The 23,979-nt window shown below is 39.4% G+C and overlaps 1 protein-coding gene across 2 annotated transcripts in view; it reads left to right on the forward strand.

Annotated features, from left to right (window-relative positions):
* The first annotated feature begins 2,913 nt into the window (after positions 1-2,913).
* FSHR (follicle stimulating hormone receptor) overlaps positions 2,914-23,979 on the forward strand; it is a 198,349-nt gene continuing 177,283 nt past the window's right edge. Inside the window, exon 1 of one of the 2 annotated variants that reach the window (XM_085575778.1) lies at positions 2,914-5,284. In XM_085575778.1, coding sequence (XP_085431904.1) covers positions 5,163-5,284 — 122 coding nt within the window. In that variant the 5' untranslated portion in view covers positions 2,914-5,162. The remainder of the gene's footprint in view (positions 5,285-23,979) is intronic. The other variant, XM_085575776.1, reaches the window with a different exon arrangement.

Raw genomic sequence — 23,979 nt, forward strand, 5'->3', positions numbered from 1 at the left:
TACACAGACCACAGAGGGTTTTGTTCTTCCTTTGTCTAAAGTCCCATACCATCAATTAGAACAGGAAGACAGGTTCCTCTGTGGTATTTGAATCCGAGCAAACCTAAAACAAGCAATGTTTTGCTAATCTTTACATGCACCTGCAGAGGAACAGAGGCTGCACCTGGGTGGAAAAAAAAAAGTTACCAGTAGCTTTTAATGTGCAAAGCTCTTGAATATAGCAATTACACAAGGCAAATTGTGAGGGGGTGTGGTTTACTGGTGACTGCTTTTATTGTACCTTATCATATGCAGAAAGTGACTCATCTGATACAGAAATGGCTCTTTAGGGATCAACATATGCACCTGAGCCTAGAACTACATTTAAAAGGTATGAAAGAGATCTCTTACAATGTAGCTGGATGAATAATATTGCAAATCCATGGGGTTTTGAAAAGTAATTAATAAAAAATTATCCATATTTAGATACTTAGGTGCTAGGCATCAAGAAAGAAATCTGCCTTTTCTGTATGGTAACTCTGAGAGCTGCACATTTTTAACACATCTAAAAATCAGGCTGCTGATGTTGATGCCTATGTTTTTTTCCAGAGTCTGTGTAGCTGGATGAGCTGTAGCATAATGGTGGAAGCCCTTTCCCTTTAGAGAAGGAACCAGTGATTGTGTAGTGACAGCAGCTGGGTCTGTGCTGGCATGTGTACTCACAGTGTCACATGGGCATGGCAAAATATCTGTCAGAGCCTTTGGGAAGTCCTGATCCAGCTGAAGACTGGGGGCCTAGCTGTGTCCCTGGGTGCTTAGTGCACTGCTTCAGAATTTTCTGGCACAGAGCAGCTTGCTTTTCAAAGCAGGATAATTAATCATAGCCACCAAGAGAGCAGAACTGGCCATTCGGGGTTAACGAGAGTGTGACAGCAGTGAAGCTGAGCAAGTGTGTTGGTGGAAACTGGCCCTAGGAGGGGTACTGTGGATGTAAACATCCCTCACTCTGCATATTGCATAATTGTATGAGCAGAGTATTGCCTGGTGTGCCCCTTTAATTTCACATTGAGGAAAAACTGAGGTTTTTTAGATAGTACTTTCAGAATATTGATATCACCAACACTTTATTTGTCCCTTTCAGTCACGGCATGAGTAGTTCATAACTCTGTCCTCTGGCTTGCCATTGTCCTGAATAACCTGTTGCTCAGGACTGCACCATTTCCTTCCCTGCACATGAGATGCTCTGTCTCGTGTCAGTGTGTGCACAGTGCCAGCATTGCTGTGCTCATCAGTCAGCCCAGAAGTTTTGGCAGCAGAGTTTAATGACAAGTACGATGCTCACATCAGAAGGGATGGTGGCTGTCTCAGAGATATTTGCAGCTCATTTTGAAGCAGGAGCAGTGGCTTGTGTCTGCATGATCCTTGAATTCCAGACATGAGAAGACACCATTTGGAGAACACATTCCTGTGCTTGCCTCCACGTTTTCCTGAAAGATTTTCACCCAGTTCAGGAGAGGTTCTCATTTAGCAAGTTTTGTGACATTGGTCTCTGGCTGCTCTGTTGTCTTCTATACAGTCTGCCTCTGCCACAGTGACAATGAACTTCCACCCCCAGCCAAGCCAAACTGAAAGATTAGGACTTGAAAACGCCTTATGTCATGTCACTGGCTTTATTAAGAACATGAGGTTAGGATAAAGTTCTGCTCCACTCTTGCTGACTTGTCTCCTTAGGATAGCTCCAGACTTCCAGCTGAGCAGTGTTTTCATGTCTCTTTGCTCTGTGCTCTATCTCTGTCATTAAGAGCTCCATTTCTGCTGCATTTCACAATGTTTGAACAGAGGTGACATCCAAACCTCTTACTCCCATCCTTGCTGGAAGATGACAGGCGACCACAAAGAAACAGCTGAGAGGGGAAATATCCCAAATTACACTCCTGTACACATAGTGTTGGAGGGTGAGAAGGAAAGGCAGAGAATGCAGCACAATCATCTACAAATCATTTTGTCATTCAGAGATTGAATAACTTAATGACAAAGTTATTCCTGCCAAGTTCTGATGGCTTCTTACCTTCACAACATCTGCACTAATTAGCAACTTCACTTGGAAGCTGCTTGTGCTGGGTATTGTTCTGCTGTCAGCCATCAGCCAGTGATACCTTGCTGCATAGAGAAGGAGCCTCCTGCTCTGCAGCTGGTTCAGTGCTGGAGTTAAATGTGTGTCTGTGCTGCCTGGAACGCAGCTCAGCCGCATCAGTTACGAGTCCTTTGGGTGGCCCCAGGATTGGCATGCCCTAATAACACTGAACGAGTGCAAAAATGACAAATGTGACTGGAGTATGTGTCAGGAGAAGTTTTTCCAGCCTGCAGTGTTGGAGTATGGCGTGAAGCTCATTAGGAGTGTTTGTTAAAAACACTCAGGCATTCATGATGGAAAAGAAAAAAGGGTTTGTGGGAATGGAGAACTCTTTAGTAGGAGAGTAAAAATGCTTTCCATGTTTGTCACAGCATAGCAAGACCTGAGGAGCAGCGTGAGTGGGAGAAAGAACAATTATTTAAGGAAAATCATGTTTCAAACCCTGCTGGACAGTCTGCAGCTGGAGTAGTAAAGGGGATAGGGGGGAAAGGTGATATCTGCTAGAAGACTGATGAATTTTATCTGGTCATTCCATGTTTTTAACAGAATTTGACCACATTATAGCTTGTCTTAAATTAATATTTACTGCCTGATTTGATAATTCTGGCTTGTAGTTTTTTGTTGATTTGGGTTTTTTAACTCATCACTTCCTCTACAGTTTCTTGGGATATTTAAAACTAACACTGTAATTAAAACCCAAGACCACCCCACCCCCTAAAAAGAATCTTTTGATACCCTTTTCCCCTCTAAGTACAGCTCTTAAAACCCTAAAGAAGATAACCATTCTTCATTGTTTTCTTCTTTTCATTATTTAATTATTCTGCTTTAGAAAGCATTTATGCTAAAGAGAAATGTGGAAGAAAAAATAGGATCATGGCCCTATTTTAAACATTTCTACAATTTATTATAAGAAATTAAGTTTGTAGCACTCTTCCTTCTCGTGGTATTATAGAATTTGGACATGAGGGAAATTTTCCAGGGAAATTGGACACGTTCATGGAGCTGCTAAATACAAAAGGACCAGCATGCAGTGAAGGAACTCCCCTGTAGTATTTTCATAGTCTTTTCTGGGTGTATGTGGTTTGTATATCCTTCCTAGAGTCTCTACAACCCCCTCCTTTCTGTGAATAGTGGTGATAACATATCCCATGACAATTTGCTTAATTTATTAAAGGTAGAGAGTTTGTAGGAAATTCACCAGCATTTGGCAGGGGGGAGCAGGGATTGAGGAAGAAGCAAATCTGGCAAAGGAGATAAATTGATTTGGTCTGAGGAAGCAGGGACTTTCCAGACTGGTTTTCTTGTGTTCCTGGTGTGTCATTTAGCCAGCTTAGGGAAATTGAGAAGTGCACCTCAGTGTGTCTGAGGTGAGGTGCAGCTGAAGGTTATCAGTACATCACTGCAGAAACTGTTTGGGTGGAATAAGACAAATCTCTCTGGTTTCACACTGACTGCTAAAGATTTTGTGGCTGATGACCAGCCCAGTGCTGTCCCTGTTAATATTGACAATGTTCTGAATGATTGCTTTCTAAGGATGTTTTCTTTCTTATTGACTGTATTTTTAAATTCTAGAATATTTACTCAAGACTGAATGCTGTCAAATATTTAGATAATCAAATGATCTAAAACAAGTTGTGTCACTGACTAATCCAGATATTTTCTGTGCATGATTTTTTCCAGCTGTTAGCTCAGACTATATTCTTTTTGTCTCTTTTAATTTTATGCGCTCTTAAACCTTTTTTTTACTGTTTCTACTCTTACTACTACTAGCTTACAATTCACAAATCCTCTTTTAAATAATTGAATACTGATGATCAACTAATACATCAAAGAATGCTGATGCAAAGTTTTTTCTGTAATTTTCACTATGCCAGTGGCAAATGCAGTGAATCAACTGTTTTATCCATCTTCCTCTTTAATAGCAAGCATATTGAATTTTATAGACTAACTGAAATAAAAATAAATGACAGGGAAAACCACTTTATGTTGCTGAAAATGTGTACTGAGTGGATTTCAGAACTTTGTGATAATTCATAACTTCTTGTGCAGAACAGCAAAGTATTGACATTGCAAAGGAATTATTTCAATTGCATTCAAAAATCACAGTGGATCCAAGTTACATAAATGTAACAGTAATTCTTGTGGACTTCACAATTATGCAAAAAAACTTGGTATTCAGGGATTGGTTTTCTTTTTTTTTTATCTCATGCAGAGGGAGCTGAGTAATTCACAGTATAATTTAAGGAGAAATTCAATTTTCTCATGAAGTATATACAATATTGTCAACATGTCTGTATAGGTTTTTACATCTGTGAAGAACAGATACAGAAAATAAATTGAGTTTACTATATACCAGTATTGTATCAGGCATCTCATGTTCTCCATTAAATAAGTTGCCCTATCATGTTCTAATTACATACATTTTAACTAAATTTACCTCCTGAAATATTTTCCTTGAAAATAGGTTTCCAGATGAGGTGCTCACACATGAGTTGCCTCACACGCAGGGTTTACAGTTCAATAGCTCTGGAAACAATGACAGTGAAATTGCATTAGTGGACCTTTTTCCTTTGTAAGTGCTTAAAGATCAGACAACTTAAGCAGGGTACTCCTGGAGAAATAAGAAGTGTTATGCATCCACATTGTAACAAAAGAACTGCTGTTGAAGTATTTTTAGTGTATTGATAAGCCGTCAAGTGCTCGGGTGTTTGAGCATCAGTTGATGATCAAGGCTCCAGCAAAACCTACCAAGACCTTCTCAATCCTGTCTTTTTTTTTTTTTTTTTTTTTTCAATACTTTATTTTTAAGTATCCCAGACTGGCAGAAGATAAAAAAATGAGTACTTGGAAATGTCTGTTGAAAATATTTGCACTGAGCAAAAAAATGGGAATTAAAACATTTGGATTTGCAGTGCCGCCAATATTCTGATTTTTACTCATGCGCAAGCTCTGGCCACTAATTTTCCACTCTTCAAATTGAGGGTGAACATGACATTAAAATAATAGACTTGTTTTTTCAGATGACATTTGTCTTGTGTTGTTGGCCTTCATGCTTTTTTATATTCCAGTCATCACAATCTTCTGCCTGGTCTGTTTCCTTCCACAGATTTGGAGCTTTTCTCTGAGATGGGATCCTCCAGCTGCTCAGCAGAACAGCCTTTCTGGACACTGGTGAGCTAAACCCAAGTGTTACTCCTCTTTTAAAATCAAACTCAAGTATTGGTCAGACCTCCCCTTTTTGTTTTGTCACCAGCAGAATGGTTGCCTTTTTCTCAGAAGAAAGTCAAATATTTCCCTGCATGAGTTGTGTGTGTGCCGAAAGCTCAGAGCTACATGCAGAACTTGAAGAACCTCTCCAAAACAAGCATGGCCTTGAGTTCCTGTTGTTTTTCTGCCAGTCCTGGTGTTCTTGGATAGAGTTTCATGAAAATTCAATATGCCCAAAACAAAATTCAGTGGCTGTACTTCAAGTCACTTAGGCTGCTTGTACTGTGAAAAGATGTTGGTGTGAGTGAGGCAGATTGCTGTCAGAAACTTTTTTTTTTTTTTTAAATCATCTGTTGCTGAGGTTGGGTCTTAGGTTATTAAAAATCCTTTCAGGTGCTATAGATGAGAGGATCAGTAAGAACACTTGTGAGTACAGCACAGCAGTGCTCTCTTCTAGAGATGCTTATTAATACATTGAATGTTTCATTGTCTTTAAACATAGTTGGTAATCTATACCTTTCCTCTTGCCTACTTTCTAAAAAGACAGGAATAATATGGCTGTCCCAATAGGATAATCTTCAGCAAGAAAACTAATATCCTGTGTAGCCAAACATTCTCAGCAACTTGAGAGCTACACAAGGCCACTTTTGAATAAAAACATTTTTGTCCTTGGATGTATACAGATGTTTTTTAGTGAAGTGCTTGGAAGCCAAGGCAGATCTTTGTAGCAGAAGGAGTTGAGATTTGTGGAAGATTATGGCTAGAATAGAAAAAGCAGTCTCTTTTTTCACCCCTTTATTGGTGCAACAATGGGGCAGTGGGGAAGCACAAACAAATAAATATACAATTTGTACCAGGCAGGAGGGTTATAAATGGAAAAAGAGAGGAAGAAACAGAGGCAGGGAGATATGGCTGTTATTTTTTTCCTTAAACAATCAGACAAGGAAGCCTTTTCCTTCCCTTTAAAAGTAGACCTTCTACAAGCACGTTGCTGGACAGCAACATAGGGAGGAGAAGGGAAAAGAGGATTTTCCCTGTTACATCATATTCTGGACTTTTTCTTCCCAGCTCAGTCCTTAGCAAAGCAACTTGCACAGACCAAAAATATGGTCCCTACAGAGCTGACCACTTACTGTGAATTGGGTAATTATCAACAGAAATACTTAATCCTAACTCTCTACTTGAAAATGGAGATTTTTTTTTTTTTTTTTTTGTGAGATTTAATTTGTATCCTAAATAAGACATCTGTGTGTTTCCAGCTTCTTGTCATAAACTGACCTTTAGGACTACTAACTAAAGAAAAATCCTTTTCTTCAACTAATAGCAATAGCTGAAAATGTAAGTGCTATTGGCAGGAATGTGCTTTTTAGGGTAATGTGCTTGTGTTTGTGTGTTTTGTTTGTGTTATGTCCTTAATTGCCCAAGCTGCAGTTTTCTGAAGAGCCTTGGACACTGATATAGCTGACAGTGATAGTGATTACCGATGGTAACATGAAGTGTGGGTTTAAAGAAGTTTCTGTGGGTATTGCAAACATTTTACATTTTCTCTCCATTGATACTAGATAACATACTGTTCCCACTATCACAATTTTTGAGACTCTCTCATTAAAGGAAGTGGGAATTAGTTACCTGGGCATCTTTGAACATCATGAATAACTCATAAGAAGTTTATACCACCACATTTCCTAGGGTCTCTCTCCCCAGCATTCACACATTGTTTAAAATAAATAAAGCAAGCCTATAAGCCCATAGATTCTGATAGCTGCTGGTACCTGTGCTAATATGACAAATGCTGAGCAATGTTGTTAAAATTTTGCATTGAGAAATGTCTTTACCCCACTATAGAGCAATATCGTCACTCCCATTTTTGCACATTTGAGCTGAATTTTTGTCTAGATTGTACATTATGGCTATTATGTACAAATTACAGGGTACAGAACTGGTTATACTTATTTCTCTAACACAGGCACCACTGGTGCATGCTGGTTTTTATGGCATGTTACTGTTTTGAATGAATTGAGATTATCTTCTGTGGAAGGTCAGCAATTTCAATGTCTTTCTTATGACAGGAGCTAGACAGTATTATCAGTTGTAATTTTCAGCTCATAAAGTAAACTGCACAACATAACATGCTGCTGTGGCTTCCACCTGAGGTAGCTGAGTGTTATTCATTTGCTAAATGATCCTTAGGTGTAGTGTGAGCATTTTCTTCCAAGAGCTTGGCTCACAGAGCACACATGCACTTGTTTGACTGGAGATGCTGGCAGAGAAGGCTGCTCAGCTCTCTTGGGCCCAAGCACTGGAATAGGGACAAAGGTTGTAATCTGGGGCGTCTTGGAAATACCTCATCCCTTATTCTTGGCCTAGTAGTTCCTACTGGATGTTTCTGTGAGCTTTCCTGTGAAGTGCAAAAGGATTTAGTTTGGTTTTTGTTTTTTGGTTTGTTTTTTTTTTTCAGTTATCACCTGCTGAGACATTCACCTTATTTGCCATATATGCAGTCATTCAACATTTGTCTCAGAGTTGCACCCTTGGAACTGAGTGCCATAATAAAGCACCCAGGCCAAAGATACTTCCTTGGAACAGAAGACAGATATTGATTAGGAAGCCAAAGTCCTTCTCTATGTATTTGCATAAAAGTCCAGCTTGGACATTTGGCTCTGTCTGCCAATATGCAAGCCGGTGAAGGCTGTCATAAGTCCAAAACAGGAATTTTACGCAGAATTTATTGAAAGATACAGTGCACATATCTTGGAGCATAAGAACAAGAACTCTGACACTTCCTGTGTAAACAGTAATGTGCCCAAAATGCAGTAGGGCATTTGGAGGGTGTCTGTAAGAAAATTGTCAACTGAGCAGGTAGATGAAGCAAACTTCTATTACATTTGCTAAGCTCCAGCTGGGTACTGTGACTGTTCTTAAATGAGCTTTAATATTCCCATTTTCTCAGCTACAAATGCAATGCCAGGTTTATTCCTCAGTGTTTCATAGAAAGCCAAAACTCTGTAAGCTCCCAAAATATGCAGAGGGCTGGCCTTGCGTGTGACCTCTCTCACCTCTCAAACTGTGCTGCAGAACTGCAGACCTGGATCCACGGCCTTGTGGGTTTCTGATGCTGTCATCTGTTTTCATTGTCAGGGGAAAAAAATATGAGGGAAATTAATGTTCAGAGAGCAGAGTGTCACCGTGGAATGAAATGCAAGAAATAATGCATGGGTAGGTTTGTAAAAGAGATGTTTGCTGTGGCTTCTGTAGTTAACAGTGTTCTTTTCCAGCCCTAATGAAGTCCACAGACAAGCAAGTAAAGGGCACAACATCAGTGTTAATTTACTTGAATCTCCCAGCAGAGGAGCAATATGAAATATTAATCCCTGAGAGAGAGAAATTACTGATGTGACCTTTGACCATGTCAGAAGTGTGGCCACATGCAGGACTCTCATGGTGGTCTGCTGACAGTGTGGAGTACAGGCAGTACAGCCCCTAAAGCTGTGAAGTCCGTCTGCATCTTCATCAGAGAAGCTCTATCCTTTTTATTTCCTTCCACAATGGCATTATTGCAATGGGTTTTTTCAGCTTCTCAATGGCAGCTGCTCAGGCAGACAGCATGGAGACCATGAGCTACATCCTGAACTAGGCAAGAGCAGAAGTTTGCTGTAATGTGATTTGCATTAATGAACACTTGGAGAGAAAGGATAAACAAAGAGAGGCTGCTGATGTGTAAATGGGATGCAGTGTTTCTGACAAAGTCCAGCAGAGGAACGAGTGGGGAAAGCGGCACAAAAGGAGCAAATGGAATGTTTAGCAACTATCATTTGCCTGCTCAGGGTGCCCTGTGATTTATATGACTAACCAAGTTAGCAAGCAGTGAGTGTTGATAATTAATGGTATGGCAATGATTTATGGATCAAGGACTACTTGCTCTAAGCATAGCCTCATAATTCTAAATAATAAATAAACTAAAAATTTATTCATTTTGGGAGCAGCTCTTCAGCAGCAACAGCAAAGAGAATTCCTCTCGTTGTTATTTGATGCATATTCTTTGCTCAGGTGTATTTAGTTGCTTGCACACTATCTTGGCAGGGGGAAGAAGAACCTTGTGATAGTTTTTGTTGTTCTGTGAAAATTTTTGGTTTTCTGTTTGGATGCTTAAAGACTGATGAAATCCTTCATCTGTTTTAGTGTGGCTATGGGTGTTCCCCTAACAATTGATTTCCAAAACATGGACTTCTAATCTGAGAAAGAAGTAGGAGAAAAATCCTGTCACGTTTTATGCAGATTCCCTGGTCAAAGCAGGTGCAATTAGATGCTGACTGTGCAGCCAATACCAGCACACTTCAGCATGCCCCAGAAACCTGAGGCAAAGCTGAGGGAGGAGAAAAAACCCACAACATAACAGATGTTGCCATCATTGTCCTTTTAATCACTGCCAAATTTGCTACCTGTGGGCTTCACTTGTACTGTGGGCTGCATGAATTGGTGTGACTAGGGGCTAGAAGATAAAAGCTTTCATAAATTGTAGATAACCAGGAAAATGGCAGTAGCTGCTTTTTGCCTCACCATCACCTGAACCCTTCTGCAAACCTGTCAGCTCTGGGAGGGCAGAGGCTATCGAGCACTGCTTTTATTTGTACAGTTCCAAATACAATGAGACTTTAACCCCGAATGAGATTTCAAAGTGTGACTAAATTTTGTATAATAAATAATGCAAAGGCTTAAAATATGCAAATTCATGCAGCTACAGCACATGCCTTCATATTACCCCAGTGAATTAGGAGAGGGCAATGTGGTGGGAATAGAGAGGTGTAGTTCATTCAGCAGTTGCCCAAACAAGGAAATTTTTTTTTCTTTTTATTATTATTATCCCTATGGGATTTTCTTTGTTATTCCTTGTCATTCTCTCATAGTGTTACTGCATGTAGGAGGTTCACTTGTCCAGTCTGCTGTCTACCTGCACTTCACCAGGTAGCACAGACAGAGGTCAAGCTTCACCTTGCATCCCATCACCTGTGGGTATTTTGGCTCATTGATAAGTGGTTGTTTTTCCTGTGGTTCATCTGCAATAGACACTAAAAATATTTCAGGATTTATATTACTTTAGTGGTGACATTATGCCAGTGCTGTCACCTAGGTAATGGAGCTAATTGCCATAGCAACAAGGCTTTATAATTCAGCAGCCCCAACATTTTTGACATATGGGAGAAACTAAAGATTTGAAGTAGGACACAAATGAAACGTATCTGATTGGGCTAAGTCACATTAATAGTCATGAACAGGAATCTGTGCAGAGTAAATCAAATCAGAGTAAACAATATATCTTTTAGAGGCCCATTTACTGCAAAATAAATTGTTTAAGGTAAAAAAACTTTCTTCCTCTAGGGAAAAAATAGTAGCATTTAATTAAGACAAGCAGATAATAAACCTGATTGTTTAAGTGTTATTGTACAGCCCCTGGGTATTGCTCCCATTCTAGGCATTGTATGAGACTAAGAAAATTACAAAATACTTCTAAAAGATTTCATCTGAGCATTCCCTCACTTCAGGGATAGTCATATACCTTACCAAGCTGTGATTACAGTGAGAGTGCTGGAACTGGTGGCAGAGTTCCCTGAGCCATGCCCTCTGGAGCTCTCACTTGCTTGCCTATTTTCAGCTGGTTATGCCTCAGCCTTTTTTTGGGAAGGGCATAATCTCCACATACACCAGGACACAGTCTAATCCAGCTAGGATTAGGCCCAAAATTATAAAAGGCCAGAGTGAAATTTGCCCTCGTTCAAGTCAATGCAACGTTTACTGTAGAATCTGTAGCCAGAAGACATTTTTGACCATTTGACGGAGAAAGAGGATGGAAATACCACTCTTTAGACCCTATCTAGGGTCTAAAGACCCAAACTGGGGACTTCCAGGCATCAGTGAACTGGAGAAAGTTTAGGGAAGGTGGCCAATATGGTTAGGGCAGGATCATCTGCCCTGTAAATGTGGACAAAAGATCTGCAAGAGGCTGCACAGAAGGGGACACAGTGACTCCATCCTTGGAGACTTTCAAACTCTGACTGGTCAAAGCCCAGAGGAACCTGTTCAGAATTCAGGGTTGATCCTACTTTGAGCAAAAGTTTAGGCTAAATGTGTTCCAGCTTTCTTCCATCCAGAGTTATTCTGTGGCTTTGTGATTTTACCAGAAGATACAATTCCTCTTTATTCCTCCTAATCTTCCTACCTATAGCTAATCTCTAAAAAACTGCATCCCTATGGTGTCCTGTGAAGCAACAACAACAAAAATACTGGAGAATTTCTTTCCTGTAACAAAGGGGAATGAATTTAGGTAAAAAGTAGCTAATCACTGAATATAGGCTTTATTTTAGTCTATGTTATACTTGCCTGTACTGAGGTAAGTGTTACCATTTCAACCAACACAACTATTTTGGTTCAGGCAGAAGCAGTGAACAAATTGTCAGATAAAGAACAGTGACTCACTCAGTTTCTGTCTCCAGCATAAATATTAGCTGCTCTCCAGTAAATGTAAGTCATCTGTGCTTAGAAAGGCATTACTCTGCTAATAAAATGCTCCTTCTTCCAATTATTTACCCATATTATACAGGCTCAGCATTAACTTAAGCTTTTTACTCTGTTTTCCTTATCAGAAGTTTAGGTTTGCATCCCCACCTTTAGTCTCAAACTCTGTCTAATAAAAGAAGAGAATTTGGGCAATTAGGCTGGAGGGTCAAAATAATCCTGACAATTACTTTTCATTCTAATCGAGATTGTAAAGCACTAAGAATTTCTCTCTTCATCTTGTAAGTTTTTCTCATAATCACCCTTCCAGGCACATTTAGAAATAGATGCTTTGTGGTTTATGTTCTATAACCTCAGCGGCTTTGGGGTCTTGAAAGCCAATTTTAAAGGCTCAGAAAAATCACAACAAAACAGCTGCTGGGTTTTATGAAATATAAATGGTATCATTGAAAATGCACAGATGGCTTCTTGGTGATGCATTTCACAAACATGCTTAGATGTTGTTCAAAATATGAATTTGAATAAATCTGTGATTAATAATTTTCTAGTTGGTGACAGCAGCTACTGGAGTGAGACCAGGTAGTTCAATACCTTAGGCTTATTTTTCCTTTTTTTTCCTCCTTTTTTTTCCTCCTTTTTTTTCCTCCTTTTTTTTCCTCCTTTTTTTTCCTCCTTTTTTTTCCTCCTTTTTTTTTTTCCTTTGCATTTGTTGAGATTAAAATCACTTTCTAGCTAGCTTTTAATTAAAATTCAGTCTCAGATACAGTTTTACTTTGGCTTTGAACAGGGTGGAAACATAGGATGGAGGATTACCACTGCTAGAAACAAAAATGTAGATTCATTGCAGTTTGAGCCACTGCATTCCTTGTATGAAGAGAGTGTGTTTGTGTGAGTTTTATCTTGCTACAATGTGCTACACTCACACGAAAAGAATAAAGAGGTAGAGATGTCATCCCCTTCACAACATGTGCAGAATAATTTTGAGTCATGGGCATTTGAGTGAAAATATCCAGAATTTTTAATATGCCTGAACAATAATTGCCTTAAGAGGGGAAAAAAAAAGAATATTCATTGAGTGCTTGTAGGGATTTCTTCTGTGATTTAAGCAGTCTCTGAAAGGAGGTTGTTTATTTTGGCTGCGCTACATGTCAAGAATGGTTTGAAAGAAGCAATCGAATGCTTTTCCTTGCATACAGTTCATTCATTATATAGCTATCAATAACTGCCTAATAAAAGTAGTCCAAAATAAATCATGCTTTCTTAACTGCCTGGTAAACGTTGGCCAACACTTCAAGGCACTTCTCAATACAGTAGCATTTTACAAAAGCAATCTATACTCTAAGCACCCATTACTGTTACCAATTCATTAAAATGTTAAGTTAATGTATTCAGGCTCCTTCATTGGGAAGTGAAAGGCAGTTACAAAGCCAGCAAAGATGCATGTGTCTGATTATACTATGCCAGAAGTAAATAATAGAACGTTATTCAATTCATAGCACAAGTAATGGGTTTTGGATAGCAACACACAACCATTTGAAAAATTATGGACATGTCAAAATGAAGTATGCCATAGGCAAAAAGTACAAACTTCTAAAATAGATGATAAGTTCAAGACTTGTGCCTGAAATTTTGAGGCTCAAATAAGTCTTATTTTTTTCTTTAAAAAATAAATTAAACTGACCAGCAATCACATTTTATTTAATTAAAACATGCAATGTTTAGTGAAACATTCACAGGATTTTTCAGCATATACCTTGTATCTGTAAAACTTAGAACAATTGGAGGCATGCATTGGAAGTGAGGCAGTACTGATAGGAAAACACACATGTTTAAAAACACTCTGTCTTAATTAGAAGTATTCAACTTGGCACTGGAGCTTCAGGCATATTTGGGATAGATTTTATTGAAAATAACAGGTAATTACTAAAATTCAGTCCTTCTAAACATTCAAGCTTTGCAATCTCAGTGCAGGCATCTGAAATCAATGAATGAAAACTCTGTATGGAAGTGTTGGTCCTGAAATCCAATACAGAATCCCATATTCACCTAATAGTGTTTTAGCTGTAGTAAAACCTGGACATAAAGCTTTCTGTGCATTAGCTGAGTAAATCTGCTTGATAAACAAAGTGCATGGAGTTGGTCCTGTTCCTTGGCAGCAATGAGGATGTGATGACTTACATTTGAATATCATGAGTAGGTCTGACTTTTTGCTCATTGGAGAGCTGGCATCGGGCAGATCCACAGCAGCTTCAGCCAGTGCTGTGAAGTTAAGTTTTTTCTGCCTCTTTTATGGGTAGCAGTGGAGTTTGCTTTTCAAAGAATGATTTTCCATGATTTAGTCAAGGGAGGCCTCTGGTCTCCAACTCTGTGCTGCCTCACCATCACCTCTTCTGCTTGCAATCACATTGAGGAGAGTAAAGGAAATGCAGTGGGATCTACTGGAGCAGAGTTTCATCTGCATGAGAAGGCAACATCTCTGTGTAGCTGTGGCACTGAGGGACGTGGTTTAGAGGGAGACTTGTTGATATTACATTTGCAACTGGACTTGATGATCTTAAAGTTCTTTTCCAAACTAAACTGAGGAGAAGTCAGGAACTCAAGCAATCCATCTCCTTACCAGCCAGACCCAGTCACAGCCACACCTGTGGCTCAGAGTAGGTATTTAACCCTGCCTGGGGGGAATTTTGATGGACTGCTGACTATTTAGAGGTGTCAGGTGTTGCTTGGCATGTCCTAGTTGGTCAAACATGTTCCAGAGCCTGGTTCATCTCTTGTCAAGCACAAAAAGCTTGTATGGAGGGGAAAGAACATGTAGAGGCCTGCTAAAGAAAGGGGTTTAATGTAGCAGGAGGAAAACTGTGGTGCACTTAAAATCTGCTGAAGGGTAGGTGGGTAGATGACCAATAGATGGGTAAAGGAAAGGATGCAGGTGGGAATTCCTGGAGGAAGGAGTTATGGAAGTGTGGCAGAACTTCCATCAGGGGAGAGGAGTTGCACACATGGGGCATGTAATGGGCACTGAAGAAGGGAGGCTGGAGCAAGAAAGTATAAGAGAGGAAAATTGGTTTTTATCTTCTATGGGTAGATTGGAGTTTTAAATGGACAACTTATCTGAATCTGTTACTAAAGATCTTCCGAGATGGAATTTCTAAAAATTCCGTAGATAATTAAGTATCTTTACTGCTGAAAGCATTTCCTAATATCTACTCTTGCTGCAGTTGAAGTTCATTAGCTTTTTCCTGTCTTCCTTTGTCACGGGTAAGAGCTTTTTACAGTGCTCTTTGCACAGATGAACACTCATATTCTACCTGTTAGCATTTTCCCTAAATCAAACTAGCTCAAATTTTTGCAGAAAACTGGGATCTTTTGTCACTCTCTGCTTCTCTCCAAGTGTTCTACACCTGCCCAGCAGCATGCTGGCCAAAACCCAAATGCACTATTCTCACACAATCCTTGCAAGCCCCAAGGGGAAGGGAAAGATTACTTTACGTAATGTCTTTATTAATATAAAACTGTGCCTTTTTGCCTCATCTAATACATTTGCAGACCTGTCAATTTAACACACATCCTATATTTTATCATCTGGGTCAGACATAAATCATGGTGAGACTGCATCCCTCCACAGAGAGGCACTGCTTGGGATTGTCCTCTGGCAGTGTACGCTCTCCGGATGTTTTTCGAGACACTTTGGATTCCATTCTCTAGTTTCTTTTACGCTGTGTTTCTTAGGTTTCTTATGGGTATGTTCTAGGAAATAAGATCAGAAACCTTACTCAAGTCAAGATATCTGGTATTTATTGCAACACCTCTCTAAATACAATACTGTTTACCCTGCCAAGGAAAGCAGCTAAATTGGTCTTACAACATTTGTTCCTAGTGACTATTTATTGGCTGTTTCTAGTCTTATTTTTCTTTTAATTGCCTATACATTCTTCAACTGTTTTTTTTTTTTTTTCACTATTCCTTCAAGAGCTGAAATTGTGTTATCTGTAATATTCTTTTTTCTACCTTACTGTACAGGATCATTGTTTTTATCCCTCTGCAATCTTTTGGGTCTCCGCTTATTTTTAAAAAATTCTCAAAGATAATCACTAGGAACTCTGAGACTACTTTAGCTAGTTCTACAAAAGTATTTTTACAAGAAATTTAATCAGACCCAGCCACTTGGAAAACATCTAGCTTATCTTTATCTCAGTGTTCATGGCACTGCTCTGAGAGATTATTCATCCTTATCTATAGGTGTTTAAATAAGTAAGCACCTTAATTACAGCTGACCTTTTTAATAAAGAATGAAATGAAAAAGGCACTGATGTTGAGATTAAGTTCACCATCTCCGCTTTCTCTGCTTCTTCTTGTATTGGAGTCTATATTATGCATTGTCCATAAAACAAAGAGGAGGAAAGGATCTCAGAAACTTTCCAGACTCCCTGAACCCACAGCAATCAAAAACCCATCCTATCACAGTTTGGATCAAATTTTGATGGAGGCACAACAAATATGGCTGGGATGTGTTCAAGTACTTTGTATTATTTTGAGTCATCCTTGACAGGAAGGGTAAAAAGAGAATATGGGAATGTTTGCAAAGTGTCAATTGTGTTCCCAGTGGTGAAGGTAATGTGAGATTGGCTCCAGACTCCAAAGCCTCAACTGTAAATAGCTCTAAAAATACTCCTAGTCTGCCTTGAAAAAAAAAAAGTCATCTCTTTTTTATGCCATCTTTTTAAAGGTTTTTCATGTCATGCTCTGACATAAGAGAACATTAGCTACAATAGAGACTATCAGTAAGTCTGAGTCCTGGGTGGGAATATGATAGGAGCATAAAACAAGACTCCATAAATCTTAAATGTTTTGGCAAATGAAAATCAGCACTCACAAACTCTGTAGTTGACTGGATGAGCAGCATACAACAAGGGTTTTTTCCTGATGCACTTGCAGTGCCAAACCCATTATTTTTCCCTTTCACATCCACACTGCTCTCTACAGATTTTGATAAAAGCCTAAATGAGCCTGAATTTACACATGATTTGCTACTATTTACAAATTTACTACCATTTACAGAAAGGCCAAGACATTCAACGGTTTTGTTTCTGACTCATGCATGGATATGCCTTTTATTGCCAAGGGTAAGGTGTGTGGTCATCAGGTCAAATGGGAAAATCTCACAGAATTTGTGTAATACCAGAGAAAAACAGCACAAAGGGTAAGTATTAGCTCTGACATTTCCTTAAGGAAAAAAAAAATGCTACAAAGGCTTTTAATATGACTTTATCATCTTTAATACATCTTACAGTAGTCTGGACTTCTTAGGAGGCTGCAAGAAGCTGCAAGCACTGAAGGAATTGAGAGCAGTGTAGCACTTGGGATCTTACTGTATTGATGCTACACCAATAATTTTAAAGAATGTTTCTGGAATTGCTATTGTGCAAAATAAGAAAGATGCTTTAAAAACACATATGTGTGTATGGCTGGGAATAAATCCTGTTTCTTCTGAACTCCTTAATCTCTCATCCATTCTGGAAAAATTGATTTTAGGGAATGAATGTTCAAAGGCATCTTCTTGTAGTGATATCTGTTGTGAGGGAGAAGGGAATAGGGTAAGATTTCCCTCGCAATCTCATGATGTGGGATGCTGAGGAGGCTGAATTTCAAACCTGGTGGATGCCCTGAGTCACTGATTGCCCAGAGAACAAAGATGCTTTGGTCTTCTCTTGTCCTTTGAGTTGCTGCATCCTCCTGATGGTGGCACTCAAACACACGTGTAGGATTGCAGGCTACTCAGTCCTGGTTCAGTCCTCATTTGTAGGGCATGGAATAGCTGAGGGGGAGGGGGAAAAAATACATGTGTAAGCAGTATTCCAGGCTTCTGTAAAATGTCTACTGTTGTGCCAGATGGGAAAATATTAGTTAAACTTACAGTAACTTAATTAAATTAGGATGAACTAATGAAAATTATGAAGTCATGGTGAAAGGTAGTCCAGAAGAAGCTGGCAAGAGGCCATGCTGAAAAGGGAACTCGTAGAGAGTGTCTAGCAAAGTACAATTATCATATTATGGCATAATAATTCAATAAATAAATAAATAATCATAATAATGATTTAATATTTTCATCAACGACCTCACTACCAAAAAGTAGGAGAGAATTAATACGCTTTTTTTCCTAGTGGTGCAGATATGGGACATATTAACAATAAAAATGTGAATTACCATATTATATAGAAATAATTAGATGACCTTGAGATCAGGAACCATTTAAATGTGATGGAACATGATAGTACAAAATGCAAAGATATGCACTTTGGGACCATGAACAAGAATTTCAGGCATTAACTGGTGCTTGAGCTGGGAGCAGTGAGGGATCCAGGTCATGTGGTTTAGTCAGCTGCAGATGTAGTTATGAAAAAGCTCATTGGGGTCATATGTTATTAAATTCTTCCTTTAGTGTAGTGACTTCCACGCTGTGTACAAGGCTGTATTTGAAATACTGTGTACATCTCTTTGTATAATCACACAAAAATTAATTTAAGATGGAATGAGTGAGACGGGCACACTGGTCTCAGCAGGCAGTCTTATGAAAGGAAATCAAAAGTGTGGTTTCTTCAGGCAGCTAAAAACAAAGGCTGAGAGAGGGTATGACTGATCGCTACAGATTTACCAGAAGAGGGGACAGTAAAGGAGGGAGGAGAGGAAAATTGTTCTTTGAACGGAAATGGCAACGTTGACACAACAGCATTTTCATGTGTAAAACAGAGCACTACGGAGTTTTCCCATAGTACAGATGGCATGACTCTTGCAACTAGTTTTTAGAATAGGAATTAATGAGTTTTAATTACTATTTTATGAAACCATGTTACCTAGGACAGCAGAAGGCTGCAGGCAGATGTCCATCTCACTCTTGTGCTTGAAGCTTCATTGTGGACATCCCCATTCTCTCTACCCCCTTGCTCCCCCTCTCTTTTTGTTTCTTCCTGCTTGCTCCCATCTCCAAAGCTGCTCAGATATATCTTATTTATTTTATTTGCATCACTTATTTTGCACATGGTTTGATGACTTTTTCCTGAGATAAACTTGCCTGAGAGAGGGGACAAAAATTCCTGCACTTCACTCAGTCCTGTAGAGACCTGCAAGAGCTGCACTCACTGTGTTGCCTGCTTTTCTGGTAGAAAAGAAATTCTCCTTCACACTGGATCTGGCTTTTCAGTTCACAGACAAGAGGAGGGAGATGCACTGAATGTTTGAAGCAGAATTTAGAAATCATACTATTCAATTACTAGGAACTCTGATGTTTTTGCCTAACATCAGAGAAAAGCTCTAATATTCAGATAGGTCCATAAAGTAGTTATTGTTTTCCTGGCCATACAGAATATGCTGCCATATGTTCACAGTCAGAAATGGCATGAGGTACTAGTCACAATGGTTTTTATTTATGACAGTTTCTGGGATCCAGGGCTCTAGCTATAATGGCTCAGCAGGTTTCCACAGCTCAGCTGTGAGTAGACCTAATTCTGATTCATTCAGAGCCTTCCTTCAGTCAAAAGCAGTAGCAAATAGAAGAGATACTGCTGATAAATGCAGATAGAAAAAATTTTAAATCAATATAACAATTATATTTGATCCAATCAGAAACAAGTAGAGAATTAAGAGAAGTTCAAGAAAGAACAAGAGGATAAAATCCACCATGATTAGTACTAAATGTATAGTGCTTATCACAAGATTCAGATACTTTGATACTATGCAGCAGAATAAAGAATACAGGAAAAAATGCTGCTGAGGAGGAAACTATATACACTCAAACATAAGTGGTTTGCAGAGACAGGAGTGGTTTAAAAAAGTACCACCCATGGCATCATATTCAGCTCCATCTTGCACCACTTTTCCCTTTCCTACTGCTGTCCTGTGGGGTTTTTTTTCAGTCAATTGCCAGCTCAGTAGTCAATAAATTGCAAACTCAATAGTTAAAAAGATAGAGATTACTAAGAGGTTTTGCTTTGCCCAAAAGGAGCATCTGCTGCAGGCTTGCCAGGTTACAGAATGCAGAGCAACCCATTCAGCGCTGTGCTGGAATGGCCAGAAGCCCTTGCTTCTTTCATGGAGCAAAAGAGTATTTATTATTTCTGCCAAGGATTTAGCAAGTCCTGTTTAAAATTTAGTGTCACTTTGCAGGAAGAACTGCAACCTCTCAGGAGTTATAGGTAGGGGAAATGGGGAGTTCTGTTGCACCATGTGATGGTATCCCCATCAGCCAGGCAAAGGCTTGAGAGATAGTGGGAGAAAATTATGCTAAAGGGAAGAGCGTGTTGCCTCTTGAATGCTTTTTTGGAAAGACTAAAAAACTAACTTATTTGTAATATGTTTGACCCATATTCAATCTATTTTGACTGTGTAGTTGTGTTTACTTGAGCAATTTTCTACCTAGCAGAGAGGAAATCACAGCTCACTAGCAGCAACCTGCTCAGGAGCCCTGTAAGCTTGCTGGGATCTATAGGAACTAAGAAGTTAGAATAGTTCCCAAGAATATGCTGCCCACATCTCAGCCCATGTCCTGTCTCTTCTGTTCCTTGTTCCTGGTTGGTTCCCCTCTGTCAGAAGGAAGGATTAGCCCTTGCCTAGCACTAGCCTGTGGCCTCTTGGCAAAACCATAGTTTTTTTGGGCTGAACCCCAAGTGCCCAGGGTTTGTGATGAAACAGGGTGTAGTTCCCGTTCAGGTGGATGCAGACCTTTGTTCTCCCAGTGTAAGTGAAAGCACTCAGGTTAGGATGTGTTCTCCAGGCCTCTGATCCAGGGGAAGCCACAGACTCGATGGAAGTCAGACTATGTTGCTTGCTCTCTCCATTGTGTAAATTGGGATCCAGTCACCCACCTAGAACACAGCTTTTCCTGCTGGGAAAAGACCTGTGTGTGCAGTATCCCTTTCCCGCAGTGACTTCCAAAGTGGGGGGGAAAAAATGTATAAGTTCAGAGAATGTGAGTGCATTCGACAGGTCCAAAATAGCTCCTCTGAGTTTTGGGGTGGCTGTTGACAGCCCTTGACTGCTGGACACTGGCTGTTAATACAACCAGTCCTCACTGTTATTCTCAAAATTGGTATTTGAGCAGAAGTAGTAAGCAGGCAGATATTCCTCCCTTCTTCTCTCACTGACATGTGTGCTGTAGATGGTTTGATACTGACAGTTTTTCCTGCTGGTCACTCTGGAAGGTAATTAATAGCCAGGATGCCAGTTTGACTCCTCATCTACTGCACTGCTTGCTTAAATAATAAATTGTTCCTTCCTTGGATTTTGCAAAAAGGCCAGAATTTAGCAATTGAACGTGAAATCCTGTATCTTTTCGATGGACACTTGAATTTAGCTGAGCTCAACCTAACATGGCACTTTACTGTAGTTCAGTCATGATAGCCAGGAATTAATTTTGTCTGCGCTGCCTGCCATGTAAAAGTAAACTTTGGCAAGTCACAGATGCCTCATTCTATAAATTCATCACTGACTTTGTGTGAGACCTGAAGTGATTGAAACAAAACAGAATTATTTATGGGTGTCTGAAATCTGTGTGATAGACTAGGATCTGTAGAGTCTTTGCTTCCCTTCAGGAAATGTCCCATTCCCTGTATCAGCAGCCAAGTGCAGTTGAATGTGATTTGTGTAAGAAAGGAAAAAAAATAATCTGTAGGACACATGCAGCTATTTTGGCTAAATCCTGATGAAGTATTGCTGTGGCTTTTTTTTTCCCCAGGCTGGAGGAGAGGCACATACCCTCTAATTTCTAAAGCAGAATTAGGTCTCGTGGGAGCCTGCATCTTTATTGCCATGTAACTCATGCTGTAGGATCTTCTGCCAACCTACCAAAGCAAACAATAAGATTATCAAATATAGTGTGGTTTTTTCTGCCTCTTGAAAATAATTGAAATAAGGATTAGCTTTACTAGCTTTTTCTTCCATTAGCAAAATGGAGAAAAAAATTGACTCAAATCTAAAAGTCTAGTAGTGCATAGTTTGTACTTAAATTCACAGAACTAAGTGACACACACCCTGGAATGGATTATTTCTCACAGAAAGACAGCAGGTGGCATTTACATGTATTCTGCATCCACTACTCCTTGAATTTTGGATGAGTGAAATGAGGGATCCCTCTTCATCCGCCTCCAGGTGTCAGCTCCTCCAAGAGGGAAGAGGCAGAAAAGCAGTGATGGAGACTTGGCTCCCAATGCTTGCCAAGCACAGAGAAAGGAGTAGGACGTAAAGGAGTACCCTCTTTGCTTCAGGAAAACCTGTCAGGCAAGCGGCAAGGCTGCCTTCAGACCGGTGCCCTACTCAGCCTCCCTCAGGACCAAAGAGTTTTTTGGGTTTTTTCCTTTTTGTCCCACACCATTGGCTGCAATGTGAAAGCTATACCTAGGGCTCAATCTGCTTACTTCAAACATCCAATATCCTCACTGCTTTGCCAGGAAGGATTATACATTTTTCACAAAGTGAGCAAGTATGCTTTCAGAGAAAAAATATTTCCATGGCTACAGATCCTTCTCACACCGTAGAATTGCTTATGCAACTCAGCTAGCACAGAGCTAATGAAACAAGAGGAAGTAATTAAATGAAAGGATGGCTGGGTGTTTGATGTCAAATTTCTGTTTTACACCTGAGACCCTAGGGAACCCTCAGGTTGCCAGGAATGCTGTCAAAGTTTGTATTTTGCATGAAGATTACACTCCATTTTTGATCCTGTGGATTTTTGCTGCTGCATCGTGCACAGAAGTGGCCCTTGTGCAGTTTTGTAATTGCAGTTAGTCCATATGCTGTTGTGCACTCATCTCACATGTAAGGAAACATACCTGTTATGCAAACAGAAGTTTGACTCACGTTGCTGGTATGAAAGTATAAAATCATAGAGGATCTGAATAGCCCTAAAATACCAAAAGGCGTTTATCTCTGTGCAATACTTTTGCAATGTGAAGTATTGGAATTTAGATCTCCCTGGCATCAACAGATGATGGTGCAGGGAATATCTGGCAGATAGTTTTTGCCTGTAGGGCACATCCTCTTGATGCCTAGACTTTCATACTTTCTCTGAGATTTTCTGCAATATGCATCATGGGAGCAACATAAAGTTTCTTTTTTTCTCCTTAAGCTAAATTGTAGTTTATTAATAGGTAAAGTATACCAGGTCAATATAAAGAACTGCAGGACTTTAAGTGGGCTCTTAAGTGTCAAATTCTTGTTGTTGATTTATCTTTAATCTCTTTTTAAAATTCCTTTCATGGCTATACAGAATAGGTAAGTAGAAGGAAGTGCTCAGAATTTCTGTTCATCTTTAAAACCCTGTCAAATACTTTTTAAATATCTCTGATCATTTCCCTTAATCCTGCCATTGTAATGAACCTAAGATGGTTCTCCATTTAATTTAACAAGGTGAAGGCATTTCTTAAGGATTAGATATTAGTGTGACATACATTTGTAACTTTAAAAATATCTGGCAAGCTAAAAAGAAATTCTGTGTTAATTGAAGGACAGCTTCAGTAAAGATGAAATGAAAGACTCTTCCTAATGGTGTAAGTATGCACCAAAACAGATGGAAGAGACATTTCTTCCAACATCTTCTAAGTACAAATAAGTAAATGTGACAATATTAATTTGAGGGAAAGGACGTGATTAGTACCCTTTGACTTTTTTTATTTTTGTGGCAGCTGAATCTAATATATCCTATTTATATGACTGTGAAGAGCTTCCAGTCATATTGTAAAGATTTCTAAGGGCCAATTTGAAAGAGATTGCACCATGAGTGTCAAGTCGACAGGCTCACATCCTCTCCTTGATGTGAAGTGCTAAGTTCATGAAGATGTCAATGTGTTGCCTTGCCAAGTCTCCCAGCTGGAGAGTAATACTGCATAATAGTCATGAGACTTCAGATCCAACATTATCAGCTCAACCATTGCAGGGTTTCACAGGGAAAACCATAGCACAAGAAGGTAATTTTCAGATAAGTTACATTCAGTGGCAGTATCGGAATTGATTTCACATCACTGGGCAGATGCACAAAATTCACGCTTGCTCTTTCAAGTCAAATAACATTCCTGGTAGCAGTCCGTGGAAGCTTTGTCTGGGCTGGCAAAAAAATAATGAACTCAAAGCAATTTCAGGCTGTTTCAGGAGATGTGCATACA

This window comes from Lonchura striata, chromosome 3, assembly GCF_050655825.1.
Source record: "Lonchura striata isolate lonStrDom1 chromosome 3, ASM5065582v1, whole genome shotgun sequence".
NCBI classification, from domain to species: Eukaryota; Metazoa; Chordata; class Aves; order Passeriformes; family Estrildidae; genus Lonchura; species Lonchura striata.